This window comes from Pygocentrus nattereri, chromosome 5, assembly GCF_015220715.1.
Source record: "Pygocentrus nattereri isolate fPygNat1 chromosome 5, fPygNat1.pri, whole genome shotgun sequence".
Classification (NCBI taxonomy): Eukaryota; Metazoa; Chordata; class Actinopteri; order Characiformes; family Serrasalmidae; genus Pygocentrus; species Pygocentrus nattereri.
In genome coordinates this window covers 36,031,557-36,045,769 of record NC_051215.1, presented here as the reverse complement: position 1 = coordinate 36,045,769, position 14,213 = coordinate 36,031,557, and the positions used below count along the sequence as shown (strand labels likewise).

Genomic DNA, 14,213 nt, shown 5'->3' with positions numbered 1-14,213 from the left:
CAGCTACTGATGTTGAGTTATTAGTTCTGTATCAAAACTGACGCTGTAAGTCATGCCAGAGGTATTGCATGGCACTCCATCACTTCAGAGAACTCAGTACTGCTGCTCCACAGGCCACTGCTGAGGGTCTTTAGACACTTGGCGCTGAGTGTAGTGACCATGGGTTCATATACATTCCATTGCCGATGCTTTTCTGTGGAAATTTCACAAGCTGTGTATGCACAATTGAATATCTGTGCACCTTAAAGGGAAATTCCAGAGATTTCTCAAAATTTTCTGTGATTAAACCATTAAGATTTGTGGTTTGATGTAAATTGCTCCACTTCAGAGAAACCAAGGCAGAATTGTTCACAGCAGTGGTGATAGGAACCAGATGGCTGACGTGTTTAATGTCTCCAAAACTGCCTCTCAGAAAGCTATTACATAAAACACGAATACACTTCCTGATGGCTGAGATATTGTTTTACTATAGTATACTATGGAGAGGCAAAATAGAACCCAAAGAAAACACTTTTTTCAGACATATTTAGCATCATTAACATTACAAATAAAAACCCAGAAGACATGTGTCGGCACAAACATCAAACCACTTTGAATGACTTTACTTAATTAGAAGGAGTGTCTAGATCACGGCTGCCCACTTTCTGCTGGTTCCCGGTGGTGTCCAGTAGTCAGTCATGGTGTTTTGGGTTTTCCTGATGGGCTGATATCAGAGTGTAAAGGACTCTAATGGTACAAACCGTGTTCTGTGACTGATTCCAGACACATACCATGGTTTCCTAATTTAATCTAAATGTGTCCTACAGGAAAATAGTGGTCTGTAATGGAAAACACTAAGCCTAATTCTAATGGTTCTAGTGGTCTTTTTCCAGCAGGGCTGTTTTTGTGTTATGACTGATCGGTGTATAGCATTAAAAACTAAATGTGAAACCTATCTACCCTTTTTTATTTGCATACTGATTTCTGGACCTAGGGCCACAGACACTTGGACAGCCTGTTCTGTGACAAGTGCAGTTATGGGGCAGGCCGAGTGTGAGGGCGGGCACTAAGACCCTGAATCCCGCCTCCTCTCTGCTGCTTTGATAAAGTGAAGACGGAGCGCTGGATACTTTAACCGAACAAGATGGCGGAGCGCGGTGGACTGAGACGTCGAAATTTCGCGGAGACAAATCATATAGGTCACAAATCTAACGAAGGTGAGAAGCGAAAGAGAAAAGGACGTGCGATGTTTTTGTTCGACAAGGAGTTGGCGCTGTTTGGTCTGCTTTGTGGGAGCCGTGGAAAGTGGAGCGTTAGGAGTGAAAGTGTGGGAATAGTTGTGTGATAAAGTTTTCACTCCGTCTCTTAACGTCTGTCCGGGCAGCTCTAACGGTTCCTGATGAGTCTCTGGGTCCGAACACTTTTCTTGCCCTGCTGTGACGGAACGAAAGCTTTCAGCAGCTGTCGTTGCTTTCACCGCTTTGTCTCTAAAGGAAGTCTCCCGGAGGGAAACTCGGACACCCACAGTGTCTGAAGCGGGTTTACCTGCTTCTGTTTACTCCGGCTATCCAGCTAACGGTGTCCGTCCGTCCGGTTATTCTCCGCGTACGGGTAGCTAGTAAGACAGCAGTGTTTGCTAGCCTGTTTATTTTGAGTTTGCTATTCTTGGCTGGCCGGTTTGCAGTCTAGGCAAACTTCTGAGTGAGCCGAGCCACTTGTGCCGCCTGTTACTGTGTTTTTCGTAGTGCACGACTGAACCAGTTTATAGGGCGATGGCGCGGAGTAAAGCACTTAGACGTTGTTTCAGAACATATTTTGTATTGAGACAGTTTCGTAATAGGCTTAAATTGTGTAAATGTGATGTGAGCCCGCTGACTAACATGCGCGCTCAGTAACTGAGCCGTTGGTGTGTGTGTGTGTGGGTGTGAGTGTGTGAGAGCGAGAGAGCACAGCGGGAATTTGGGCCAGTAACTGCATGTGGACAAGCTGAACCTGCAGCTCCGCTCTCACTGAGAGGCGGGTTTGATTTCGTTAGGTAACGTTCACCTTTGGTTTTAATAAGGTTCGGTTAACTAGTTTGGTTGGTTTGTCATATGTTAATACAGCATTTTCTCCGACAAGCAGAGTCTGACTGTAATGTTTCTCCTACAGTACCGCATATTTATAGTTAGCGCTGTGCATAAAACTGTACGTAGGATATTTTGGTAGCCTAAATCACGGTGCATTGAAATGTATATGCAGGAACATTTGATGGCCTAAAATCCGTATTAAACGTTAAATTAAAATAGTAATTAGAATATTTTGAGTGCCAAAGGAGGCAAGTTGTAATGTCAAGTTTAGTCTGTGTTAAATAAACCTTTAAAACCACAAGAAACGTTTGATACACTAGGTTGCTACACTGTACTAATGATTTGCGCATGCTCAATAGGACCGGTTGTTGGAACACTTGGATTGTCTTGTTAAACACAAATTTCCTACGTTTATTTCAGGTTTCTGTCGTTTGGTTGAAAATTAGCCATCCCATGTGAATAAAAAGACTTAATTTAATATCATTTTTAGTACATTTCAGCCATAACATGTGTTTGAAACATTTGTTCAGGGTTTGTTTACATGTAACCTCAGAGCATATGGACCAGAGCAAAAGTGAAACTTTAGATATGGACATTAAGGGGTTAAGTTAACTGGCTCCTGCTCTGTGTCCTTGTGCGCTTGAGTCTGCTGCACACAAACTGGGGTCACTTGGCCTCGCGCCCGAAGAGACCAATGCCGAATGGACACGCTGTTTGTTTTGTGTGCAGTGGAGAAGAGAGGAGAGGGAAAAGCCAAATGCAACCGCCCGGCTGACCGAATCCGGGCTTATCGCAGCTCGTGGGTAAAGTGCGGGGGTTAACATGAGGATCCGCGCGCCTGGAATAGAAAATGAGCTGCATGCGGAGGGGCTGTAAAGCTAAAGGACAAAATCATTGCTAGCAGTGTAAAGAAACCCGAAGCCACCAGTTCACATAACGTTATTCGCATATTGCTAATAACTGGCTTTCATTATTTTTTTTGGCAGTATGAACATCTTGGACTCTTTAAATAATGAAAATGACCAACCTACTGGAGGACTTCTCACTATTCCAGTCTTGTCCAAATGTCCTTGAACCTCAACAGATGCTTTAATCTTTTGAAAGTAGTCTGGAGTCATGTATGTGTGGCTATGAATGTGCAGCTGCTATCAGCTTTTGTAAACTTTCTTCTCATACCCTGAGATAGCTGTGTGTTTGGATTATGATTCGTCATCATCTGTTCTTATTAACTTTATTATTTATCAATCTTGTCAGTTCCACTCATGATTGAACCCTTTCTATGTTCCTTGTTTACACAGATATGACTGGAGTGGAGGAAGTGCCGCTGTACCATCCGGTTGAGGAGTCAAGCCCTGGCACAAATGGAGTGGCCCCTTGTGCTGTGGAAGAGGAGCCTGACCTTGAGGAGGAAGAGCCAGTTGCTCAAGGAGCTCGGCCAGTACAAATTGTGTTGGCCAAAGAGGACGACCACATGTTTGAGTTAGATGCTGCTGCTCTGGAGAAGATTCTAATGCAAGAACATGTCCGAGATCTCAACGTAGTCGTGCTCTCTGTTGCTGGGGCTTTTCGCAAGGGCAAATCCTTTCTGCTGGACTTCATGCTACGCTACATGCACTGTCAGGTTTGCCATACATGCTCTTATGTTCCACACATGAATCTAATGTCCTCAGCAGGCAAACAATGCACTCCTCCTCTTCACTGGCATGTTGTGACTGTGTCTCTGAAGTGTAATACCAGCTTGGCCAGTTAATGTTCACACACAGAAAAGCAATTGTAAGTATGCTCTGCAGGTGTCTCATTCTTGTCCTTCTCTGTAGTCTTCTGAGTCATGGATGGGAGGAGATGATGAGCCACTAACAGGTTTCTCCTGGAGGGGGGGTTGTGAGCGAGAGACAACAGGAATCCAGGCCTGGAGTGAAGTCTTTGTGGTGGAAAAGCCGGATGGCAGTAAGGTAAGATGTTTGTTGGTTACTCATCTAACAGTGTTGCCACTTGGGTGTCCTTAAATGCACTTGGTCTAATTGCAGTTTGTGTCCTCAGGTGGCTGTCCTTTTGGTTGACACTCAGGGAGCCTTTGACAGTCAGTCCACCATCAAAGACTGTGCTACAGTTTTTGCCCTCAGCACTATGACCAGCTCAGTACAGGTTTGTTTAAGATGGGCAGAAAAAAGCCTCACCTATCCCATGTATTCAGACGTGTGCGCGTGTGCGCGTGTGTTTTCATACTTGCCATATGCTCTTTTGTTTGTTGTAGGTGTATAATCTTTCACAGAATATTCAGGAAGATGACCTGCAGCATCTGCAGGTACATGCTGTTCTTTCATTCATGTTATTTTCAGTGTCTTTATTTCTAATTGCTGTATATTTGTTATTGAAATAATAATATATTGAATCAAATATAACATCCTCTTCATTCTAGCTTTTTACAGAATATGGTCGTCTAGCAATGGAGGAAATCTATGAGAAACCATTTCAGGTAGTAAAAAAAGAAGCATGTATATTAAAACCATTGGGAGTTTATGTTCTGTAAAATGAGTTGATGTACGGTACAAGATTAATTTGATGGTGAGATGTGTTTGTTTTCCTGGCTTCACTCTCTCTTTAGAAACTATTGTTTCTGATCAGAGATTGGTGTTACCCTTATGAACATGGCTATGGACTTACTGGAGGGAATCGTTTCTTGGAACGGAGACTTCAGGTGAGGTTCCTTTTCTTGCATCCATTCCTTGCATCTTGGCTCCCCACTCTGAAAAGCTGAGGACAGAGGAATCGATGCCAAACCTGTTTACCAAATGAGACATTTTTACTCAGTTGTCACTCATCACTTGTTATTGAGTTGAATAGCAATGATGCATCCTTAAAGACAGTGGATTTCAATTGTTTTCCATGCCATGGGCTAGAAGGTGGAGGACAGAGGAATTAAGGAGACATAAATGAGTATTTTACTTAGTATTAACTTGAGCATAATTCCTAATATTGCTTAAGAGGTGCCACTGTGTTTAAAAAAAAAAAAAGGGAGAAAGAAATTCTTCTGTAGTGGAAATCATTACATGTGGTCAAACACTTCTGAAAACCACTGTCTGTGAAAAGCTTGTCGCTGCATCCGCAAACGCAAGTTAAAGCTCTAAAATGCAAAGAACAAATCATATATAAACAAATGCTGCCACCTTCTCTAGGTCTGGGCTCGTTTAAGATGGACTGAAGGGAAGTGGAGAAATGTCCTGTTCTCTGACAAATCAAAATTTGAAATGTTTTTGGAAATCTTGGACATTGTGTCCTCTGGGCTAAAGACCGCTCAGCTTGTCAGTGCACAGTTCAAAAGCCACTGTTCATGACTGTGTAGGGGTGCATTAGTGCACATGGTATGGGTGACATGCACATCTGTGAAGGCACAATTAATGCCAAACAATATATACATGTTTTAGCAACATGCGCTGCCATTCAAACAGTCTTTTTCTGGGAAGCCCTTGCAAATTTTAGCAAGACATTGCCAAACCCCATTCTGCATGTATTGCAACAGCACTGCTCCATATTGAGTTTGGCTGCTAAACTGGGCTGCCTGCCGTCCAGACCTGTCACTACTGAAAACATTTGCCGCACTATGAAATGTAAAATATGACAAAGGAGACCCTGTAGTGTTGAGCAGCTAAAACATTATATCAAGTAAGAACAGGAAAACATTTCTCTTTCAAAATTATAGCAGTTGGTCCCCTCAGTTCCCAAATGCTTAATGTTGTTAAAAGAAGAGGTGACGAAACATGGTGATAAACATGCTCCCGTCCCAACTTTTTTGGAACATGTTATTGGCATCAAATTCAAAATGGGCATATATTTAAAAAAAAACAAAAAAACTTTGTTTAAACATTTTGATTTGTTGTCTTTAGCATTTTCCTTTAGAAATGTGGTTTACATGATTTGTACATCATTGCAGAACATAAATGAAAATGCAAAGTTGTAATAAACTGTGGTCAAAGTATGTGACCATATATTCTTCCAAATGATTGAGTTTAGGTGTTTCAGACACAGCCATTGCTAATGCATAATCAAGCACACAGACTTGCAACATGTAGATACTCACAGTAGAATGGGTTGTACTGATGAGCTCAGTCACTTTAAACATGGCACTGCCATAGGATATCACTTTTGCCAGAAGTCAGTTAGTGAAATTCCTGCCCTCCTAGATCCGGAACAGTGGGATCAATCTCTGGAGTGATGAATGGCACTTCACTCTCTGGCAGTCTCATGGATGAATCTGGGTTTGGTGGATGCCAGGAGAACATTACTAGAACCATAGTGCCAGCAGTGAAGGAGGAACAGTGCTGGGTTTGGGCTCGGCCCCTAATTCTCAGTGAAGTGAGAAGACTTTTTAAACAGTTGTTTCCAACTTTGTGGCAACAGTTTGACTGTTATTCCAGCTGCCTACACAGAGCCCTGACCTCAACCCCACTGAACACTTCTGGGTTGAATTGGAATGTCCGTCATGAGCCAGGCCTTCTCGTGCAACATCGCTGCTCGACAGAATTGCCACAAATTTCCACTCGCACTATAATATTGTGGCCTTCCAAGAAGATTGAAGGCATCATCGCCACAAAAGCGCATGGGGCAACTCCGTATTAATGCCTATGGGCTTGGAATGGGATATCCAGCAAACTCCTTGGTGGCATGGCCAGGTGTCCTGATGCATCTGGCCACATATTGTATTAACCAATAATGTTTCACATCCCACTCTCATCACCCCACCTGTCAAGTAAAATACTCGGCTTGCTCCAAGACCCATCCTAATACCATTGTTTCACTCTCTCAGAATGGAAGGAAAATGCATTAACTTTAATAAATCACTGTACTAAACTGCATATAATACTGTGTTCATGTCAATTGTATTTTAGGTGAAACCGAATCAACATGAGGAGTTGCAGAATGTGAGGAAGCACATCCACTCTTGCTTCTCCAGCATTGACTGCTTTCTGCTGCCTCACCCAGGGCTGAAGGTGGCAACTAACCCCTACTTCGATGGCAGACTAAGAGGTTGAAATAATCGAATTAATTGTTCAGTTGCTCATGCATGTACAAAATAGTTCTCTAATCTTCATCTACTCTGCAGATATTGATGATGAATTCAAAAAGGAGCTGCAAAATCTAGTACCGCTACTGCTGGCGCCTGAGAACCTGGTGGAGAAAGAGATCAATGGAGCCAAGGTCACATGCCGGGACTTGCTGGAGTATTTCAAGGTAAGGAATATTATATATTAATATATCAGCAGATTTTACATCTTGTTTATTCTTAAACATGGTTCTATGTTTGTAAGTTCTAATTATTTAATTTTTATCACAGCTGTAAATTTCTTACTTTTTTCGTGTTTAGTGGTGTTAACAATATTCTGAAATTGAATAGATGCTGTATACTGTGTGTACAGGCCTATATTAAAATCTACCAAGGTGAGGAGCTGCCTCATCCCAAGTCCATGTTGCAGGTATGCATTCCTGCTTGTGATATTTCAGCTGATCTCTAATCATTTCGATTTTCATTATACTCACTGTACCTCTGTCCCCTAGGCAACAGCTGAAGCCAACAACCTTACAGCTGTGGCTGGAGCAAAAGACACCTATAGCCGTGGAATGGAGCAGGTAGAACTGATGTGTTTAATGCTCATCTTTTGAAGGTGGATAGCTTTTTTTTTTTTTAATAAAATGTAGACATAAGGCGTGGGACTTGAGACCACTATTAATATAGCTGGAGTGTGACGTAGCAAGTAACCTAGATAACTGAAAATAACTTGAGGCCACTGCACTAAAATAGAAGGGTTTAATTTGGCCCAGATAACACCGTATGCACATATGCAGCTACTTAATTTTTTTTACTTAGATTTCATTGAGAAGATCATCTTCCCCACTGCGTCTCGTGTGTGTTTGTGTCATAGATTTGTGGTGGAGACAAACCATACCTTGCACCTATAGACCTCCAGCGATATCACGAGGAGATAAAGCAAACTTCTGTCAAACAGTTCCGTGCTGTTAAAAAGATGGGAGGAGTCGAGTTCAGCCAGCGCTACCAGGATCAGCTGGAGTCCGAGCTTGATGAAGTTTATGCAAATTTCGTTAAACACAATGAAAGCAAGAACATCTTCTACGCAGCAAGAACTCCTGCCACACTCTTCGCCGTCATGTTTTTCACCTACATAGTCTCTACAGTAACAGGCTTTATTGGTTTGTCGGTAATCGCATCGCTGGCCAACCTTGTAATGGGTGTGTCACTGCTGTCATTGTGTGCTTGGGCGTACGTGAGATACTCTGGGGAATATCGAGAAGTGGCTGTGGCTATAGACCTCACAGCAGAGGCCTTGTGGGAGCAGGTGAGTAGCGCCTTCTTATGTCTGTTATTTGTTAGTGTGTGCGAAAATAAGACTTTGATATGTGGGAGTCATAATGTATGTTTCACATAGCTCAGTCGGTGAAATACTCAGATCCATATCAATCAGTTCACACCCCCAGTGCAGGTCAAGGATCTGCAGCTGTTTTATTTAATTATTTTAGTGCTGCTCTTGTGCTGCTGTTCATACATCCTCTGATTTTGTCCTTCCTTGTGCTGTCCTCCTATATCACCTCTTATCAGAGGGTTACAATAAATACAAAACAGAACATAGTCAGTGCTCATGTTTTTAGTTATACCTCTGTCATAACTCATTTTTATCTCTATATTTGGCTCTGCAGAGGGTTATGCTAAAGGTGAGACCACCTCAGTCTTCTCCTTTTTCCACGAGAGTGCAAAATTCTCCCCTTGCAAACTAGTCCTCCATTCTGCCCATTACAATTCTGAACTGTGGCTGAAATTGTGCCCCACTGACTGTTTTTAGAGTAGTATGTCCAGTGTAATAAAATCCACTTAACTTGTACCCTCTTGTCCTAGCAAGATAATATTCTGTAGCTTTATTTTTCTCTATAGTTATTTTTTTAAATTCCTTTATTGCTATTCATCATAACATGTGGTTTTCTTTTTTTCTTTTTTTTTGTCTTTCCCTCAATCTTCCATTTTCATTAGGTGCTGAAGCCACTGACTGAGCAATACATGGAGGAAAATATTCGCCAAACTGTTGTTAACTCTATAAGAGCCAGTCTGGCGGAACAGGTGACACAAACTGCAAAGTTAAAGACCACCTGACCGGTCATCCCTCTTTTCTATGTGTGAAGTGTGTTTTTTGTGTAGTTTCTATTTGAATTCTGTTCCCTTAGACTCAAGAATTAAAACCAAAGTTTACAACCTGTACCCTGTCCATCATACAGCTTCAGTGAAGGAGCTTTGCTCAGTCACTGTAATGTAGAAAAGCACTTGCGTGTATACACATTTTGTGATTTTTAAATTTAAGTTCTACATGCATGTTCAGATGTCTTATGCCAAGAAGTTATCTGGGGAAAGGTTGCATCCATTTTACGTGTTTGTTTTAAACGAATTAATCCCTGGATTTCTGTTCTTTTTAAGTCTATTTAGATTAATTAGTTAATTTTATTAGAAGTTGATATCTCTGTAAAGTTGCAGAGTTTAAGAACAGTGCAACCTTTGCCCATACTGAACTTGATCGTTTGTTGTACATGTTTAAATACTGACATTCATATGACTTTGTTGTTTTTTTGGGTAAATGCACGGTTAATGGTGACTCTAAATCCATCCAAAACTCCTTCAAACCAGTCACCCCTGTACACTTTAGATCATATTTTAATCTTAAGCATGTACATGAATGTATAAATATAATTTTATATTATATTTCTGAATCATGGGTGAGGAGGGGGTAGTTCATATATGCTTGCTCTGTACTGTATGTGAATTAAACTGTTCATTTACTGTACTTTGCTAAAGCTTGCCTGAACCTATTGCATCATGCACAGCTCTGTGACTTGAGTGTGCATGGGGTGATATGCTTTGTCTGCCTTTTAAGGACATGTCCTATAATTTATTTTTTAAATTAAAAATATTTAAATGATTTTTCTTTCTTGTTGTGTGTCGTCTCTTCTTCTTTCGGCTGCTCCCTTTAGGGGTCGCCACAGCGGGTCATCTGCCTCCATCTTGCCCTATCCATTGTTGCGTGTCGTCTCATTTCCTTTAATAGACCGTCTCCAAGCTCTGGAGGTTAGATTGAGTGTACTCATGTGTGAGTAAGCTTGACGTTGGCTTCATATAGCGTCACTACTAATGCCGGAATGGAGCAAGACTTTATGCCAGAAATATTGGGATGTAGTCAAGTCATCCAGTTTAGGCCCTTAAACTCTGTAGTTCTAAACCTTGACTTCTGTTCCAAAACCTACAGTTCTAGAATTGCAGTCCCACACTTGTGTTGGCTCTGCTGTTGAAATAAGCTGACATTCAATGAAAAGTAAGGTTTTAGGTTTGCATCACATTTCAGTTTTTATATTTATATTTTATTTCAGCAGCAGCTGATGCTTTTCTATAGCCCAGAAAGCAGTTGCTCAATGCAAAATCCTTTCTTAGCTCCTAAGGTTTCTCAGTGCTGGCCATGTTTCTATGGTGACAGACATTTTAAACACTTTTGAACAATGGGGTTTGAGTTGTGTAGTAGTTTGCCGTTACAGTCTTGTTCGGGCAGCGGGGAGCAGGGAGCAGGGGATGTCAGATAAGGTAAGGGCTGTGAAGGAAAATTATATTACCTAAACTCAGATTTTGCCATGTTTTTAATTTGCAATACTTTTGGACAAAAGTCCATGTCATAGTTGTTCTTTAGACGGTTTTCCAGCCACAGGTTACTATGTGAAGTTTCCATGTTAAGATGTACTTTTCTTTTTTTTTTGTTACTTTTTTGGAAGTAAAAAAAAAAAAAAAAAGCTACAAAGCCAGTAATTTATCTTTCTGTTGATTAGTTTTATTTTCCTAAAAGATTCCCTTTTATTAATTTTATCCAATTTTGTTCAAGAACTTTATCACATGGCATGTAACCTGCTTATACAAAGAATCAAATACAGAAATAATTAGGAAATGAAGATGTTTTAATGATTTACTTGTGTAACTTACTTTCTTTGACATTTGAAAGGACTTTCTTAGCAGTCTTAAACCCATGGAAAGAGGTTGTAACTGGGCAACAGATTCTTCAGAAAAACATGCCCTTGCTAATGCATGTTACCAACAAATGGACTTTGAAGAAGTACTTGCTAAAGGTTTAATGGAGACTCAACAAGAAGCCTTCGTTGGTGAGATTAACTTAAGATCAGATGAACTACTCTCTAAGAGACTGGCTGGCTGTGTTAAGGGCCCCTGTGATGATGCTCAGCATGGTCCAAGGGATAAACGGTCTGTTAAATACACAAATGATTCTCAGACTTTGGCCCCAAAAGAAAGAAATGTATGTCACTATTTAGATGAACAAACGATTGAATTGTTGCAAAGTATTTTAACTACAACAAAACTGAAGAAAGATGTTGGAATACATACTCTGGGGCCTGACGCACTGGCAGCAGTGTCACTACATGCAAGTCCTGACAGAAATGTTGACCTGGAGAACTTTAAGGTGGACTTAAGTGCTGCGGTTAAAATAACCCAAAAAGCCTCCTCACAGGCTACTTCGAACACTAAATCAATGAAAAAGGACAGTGCCCGAAGTGACTGGAGTCTGTCATTTAAAGGAAAGCAATCCTTTTTTGAACCCTTGAAAGAGAAGCTTCAACAGAAAGATCTGGAAAATCAGCAGATTGTTCGGTTACTGCTAAAGAAGCATCAAGAGCTGAGGGATGTTAAAGAGATGTTGAAGCTAAAGGAAGTGGAGGCCCAGCTCATTGGTGAGAAGCTGAAATGTGAGGAGCAGAAGAATTTTGAGGTCATCAATAGATTTCAAAATGTTTGTGAGGAAATGAATAAGAAACTTTTCATAGCTAAAAACCACAACGAAAGCTTTGCCAAGCAACTCAAAGCCCTACTGGAGAAATACGAGCGCCTCAAAAAACGTGCCAATGCTATTAAGGAGCAACTTCTTGAGGAACACGGCAAGAAAAAGAGCTCACAAAAAACTGTGAAGAAGATACAAAAGATGGCTGAAGAACTATTAATGAATCAGACTCTTCTAGAAAAACAGAAGGACGATACAACACGAGAACTTTCCACATGCAAGAAGAAAATGGAGAAAATGGAAAAGGAACAGAAGCAGCACAGTAGGATTGTACACCGAATTGAAGAGGAGAAATCAGTCATTGCAGCTGAGTATGAGGCCCTTAGAGATGAGCTACAAAAGACTCAGGAGGAGAACAAGAAGCTCACAGAAGCAGTTCAATCCAAAGAGGTGGAAAAGAGGAGAGCTGAGGAAAATCTGCAGGAATCTCAGAATGTGGTAAAACAGCTGTATGCAGAACTGGACGAGAGTAAAACCCAAAGAGAATCCATTTACCAACAGTTAGATGCCGTGAAAAAAGAACTCAAACTAATTCACAACAGATATAAAGTGGAGAAACTCCAGTTACAGGAGCAAAAACAGACCAGTATGAAACAGTGTGAAGACCTGAGAACAGAGTGCGACGCCTTAAATGAAGTAGTGTTGAAACTTAAAAAGGACAAGCACATGCTTAACGACGAGCTGGAATGCCATCAAAACGAAAAGTCAAAGTCTGAGACGGCTAGTAAACGGGAGGGAGATAGACTGAGAGAGGCTCTGAGTCTTCTGGAGAGGGAGAGAGAGCTTCTTCTGGATGAAATGAGAGACTTGAGGAAGGATTACTTCAGCCTGAGTGATCGCATCACACAGAGGCTTGGACAGCTGGACCAGGCTGACGCTCCTATGTGCATCACAGACATATCATCACTTCATCATTGCAGAGCACCCAAAGTGGACAACACAACTGTCCCAGTCACACCCAGTATGGACAGTAAGTACATTAAGCTGTTCAAACCTTTACATCAAGTTCAAATGGAAAATCACAATTTAAATGTTTTTAATATTAGTGAAGTAACATAAAAGAACTTATTGGTTTTATTTTCTTTCAGTGATAGAGCACATCAGGAGGAAACTAGAGGAAGAGGAAAACATCCAGCAGCAATGAAATCAAAGCTTGTGTCTAGTTCTACAGCCTGTTACAGTAATGGCTGAAATCAGTCCTTTCAAGTGTTCACTCACCATTGCTTTGGAATTTAGCTTTTTTGTAAGAGCTTTACAAATTATATTTGACAGAAAATTGTTTTTCACAGTCATAGTATGTTGTTCTGTTTTGACCTGGGCAAGGGTAACTATAAACACCTGGTAGTAACTTTTACAGTGTCTTGTACTGTGAAGGATAAGTTACATGTATCCAACACATTTTGGCTCTATTGAGCCAGTGAAGGCAGACTGAACGTCCACAGATTACAAACAAGATACAAGGATATTTATAACTCACGACTGACCACACAAGTGAGTGCTATGGGTATCTTGTTGAGCACTCCAAATAAATAAGAGTAGTATCTACGGCTGAATGATTTGGGGAAAATATCTGCAGTCATTTTCTATAAATTAAGTCCATGACTTGTTTTTGGGCCAATAAGAGAATATCCACTTTGTGTGTCAGACTACCAGCTAGTTATGTTGTACATGGGTGTCCTCTGATCAGTCCAACTCATGTTACTAATTCACCTTTTCCTCCATTTAAAACAGTTTTTCTGTTCACCCTACTTCCCTTTCCAAACAGGGATGTGATGAAGTGTATTGTTCTTACGACTGAACAAAATCCTTTCCCAACACCATCTTCTGGACGTTCAACTCTAAATACTGGACATTGGTAGCAAGATAGCTGCTCAGAGCCTGAAAACTATGACTTCAAATTTTCTGTATAATAGTCGAGATGGATGTAAAACATGATTCATAATGCAGTTTCAATGTAGAGAACTTAGATTTCTTTACATGTATGATGAATGCAACGGGTTCATGATGTCAAAATACATATATCCATTTTCTTTATATGTAGTGTTAGAAATAAAGGTTCTATGCACGAATATTTTGCATTCATCAAGTTACAACATACCTCAAAAGGTACAACACTGGTTTTAAGGTCCAATTGTGAACCTTTCATAATCTAATGTTTTAAAACAGAAATAAACTAAAAAGCCTGAAGATGAGATGGGATGTTTGTGAAGTCAATACAACTTAGAAAATATAATATCAGTGGATTATGGTACAATTATGTTCCCTGATTAAAGATACCAAG

At 40.7% G+C, this 14,213-nt stretch overlaps 2 protein-coding genes across 2 annotated transcripts; both read left to right on the top strand.

Annotated features, from left to right (window-relative positions):
- The first annotated feature begins 1,106 nt into the window (after nucleotides 1-1,106).
- Nucleotides 1,107-10,026, top strand: atl2 (atlastin GTPase 2). The gene is made up of 13 exons (XM_017724555.1): nucleotides 1,107-1,196; nucleotides 3,347-3,669; nucleotides 3,866-4,000; nucleotides 4,089-4,193; nucleotides 4,303-4,353; nucleotides 4,468-4,524; nucleotides 4,654-4,746; nucleotides 6,935-7,073; nucleotides 7,150-7,277; nucleotides 7,463-7,519; nucleotides 7,602-7,673; nucleotides 7,967-8,398; nucleotides 9,085-10,026. Exons 1-13 carry the CDS (start codon nucleotides 1,124-1,126, stop codon nucleotides 9,202-9,204), a joined length of 1,785 nt encoding a protein of 594 aa, XP_017580044.1. The 5' UTR covers nucleotides 1,107-1,123; the 3' UTR covers nucleotides 9,205-10,026.
- A 1,072-nt stretch (nucleotides 10,027-11,098) lies between these two features.
- si:ch211-250c4.5 (axoneme-associated protein mst101(2)) lies at nucleotides 11,099-14,043 on the top strand. Its single transcript, XM_037538878.1, has 2 exons — nucleotides 11,099-12,902; nucleotides 13,021-14,043. The coding sequence occupies exons 1-2, from the start codon at nucleotides 11,108-11,110 to the stop codon at nucleotides 13,074-13,076; spliced, it is 1,851 nt and encodes a 616-aa protein (XP_037394775.1). The 5' UTR covers nucleotides 11,099-11,107; the 3' UTR covers nucleotides 13,077-14,043.
- Nucleotides 14,044-14,213: the final 170 nt, after the last annotated feature.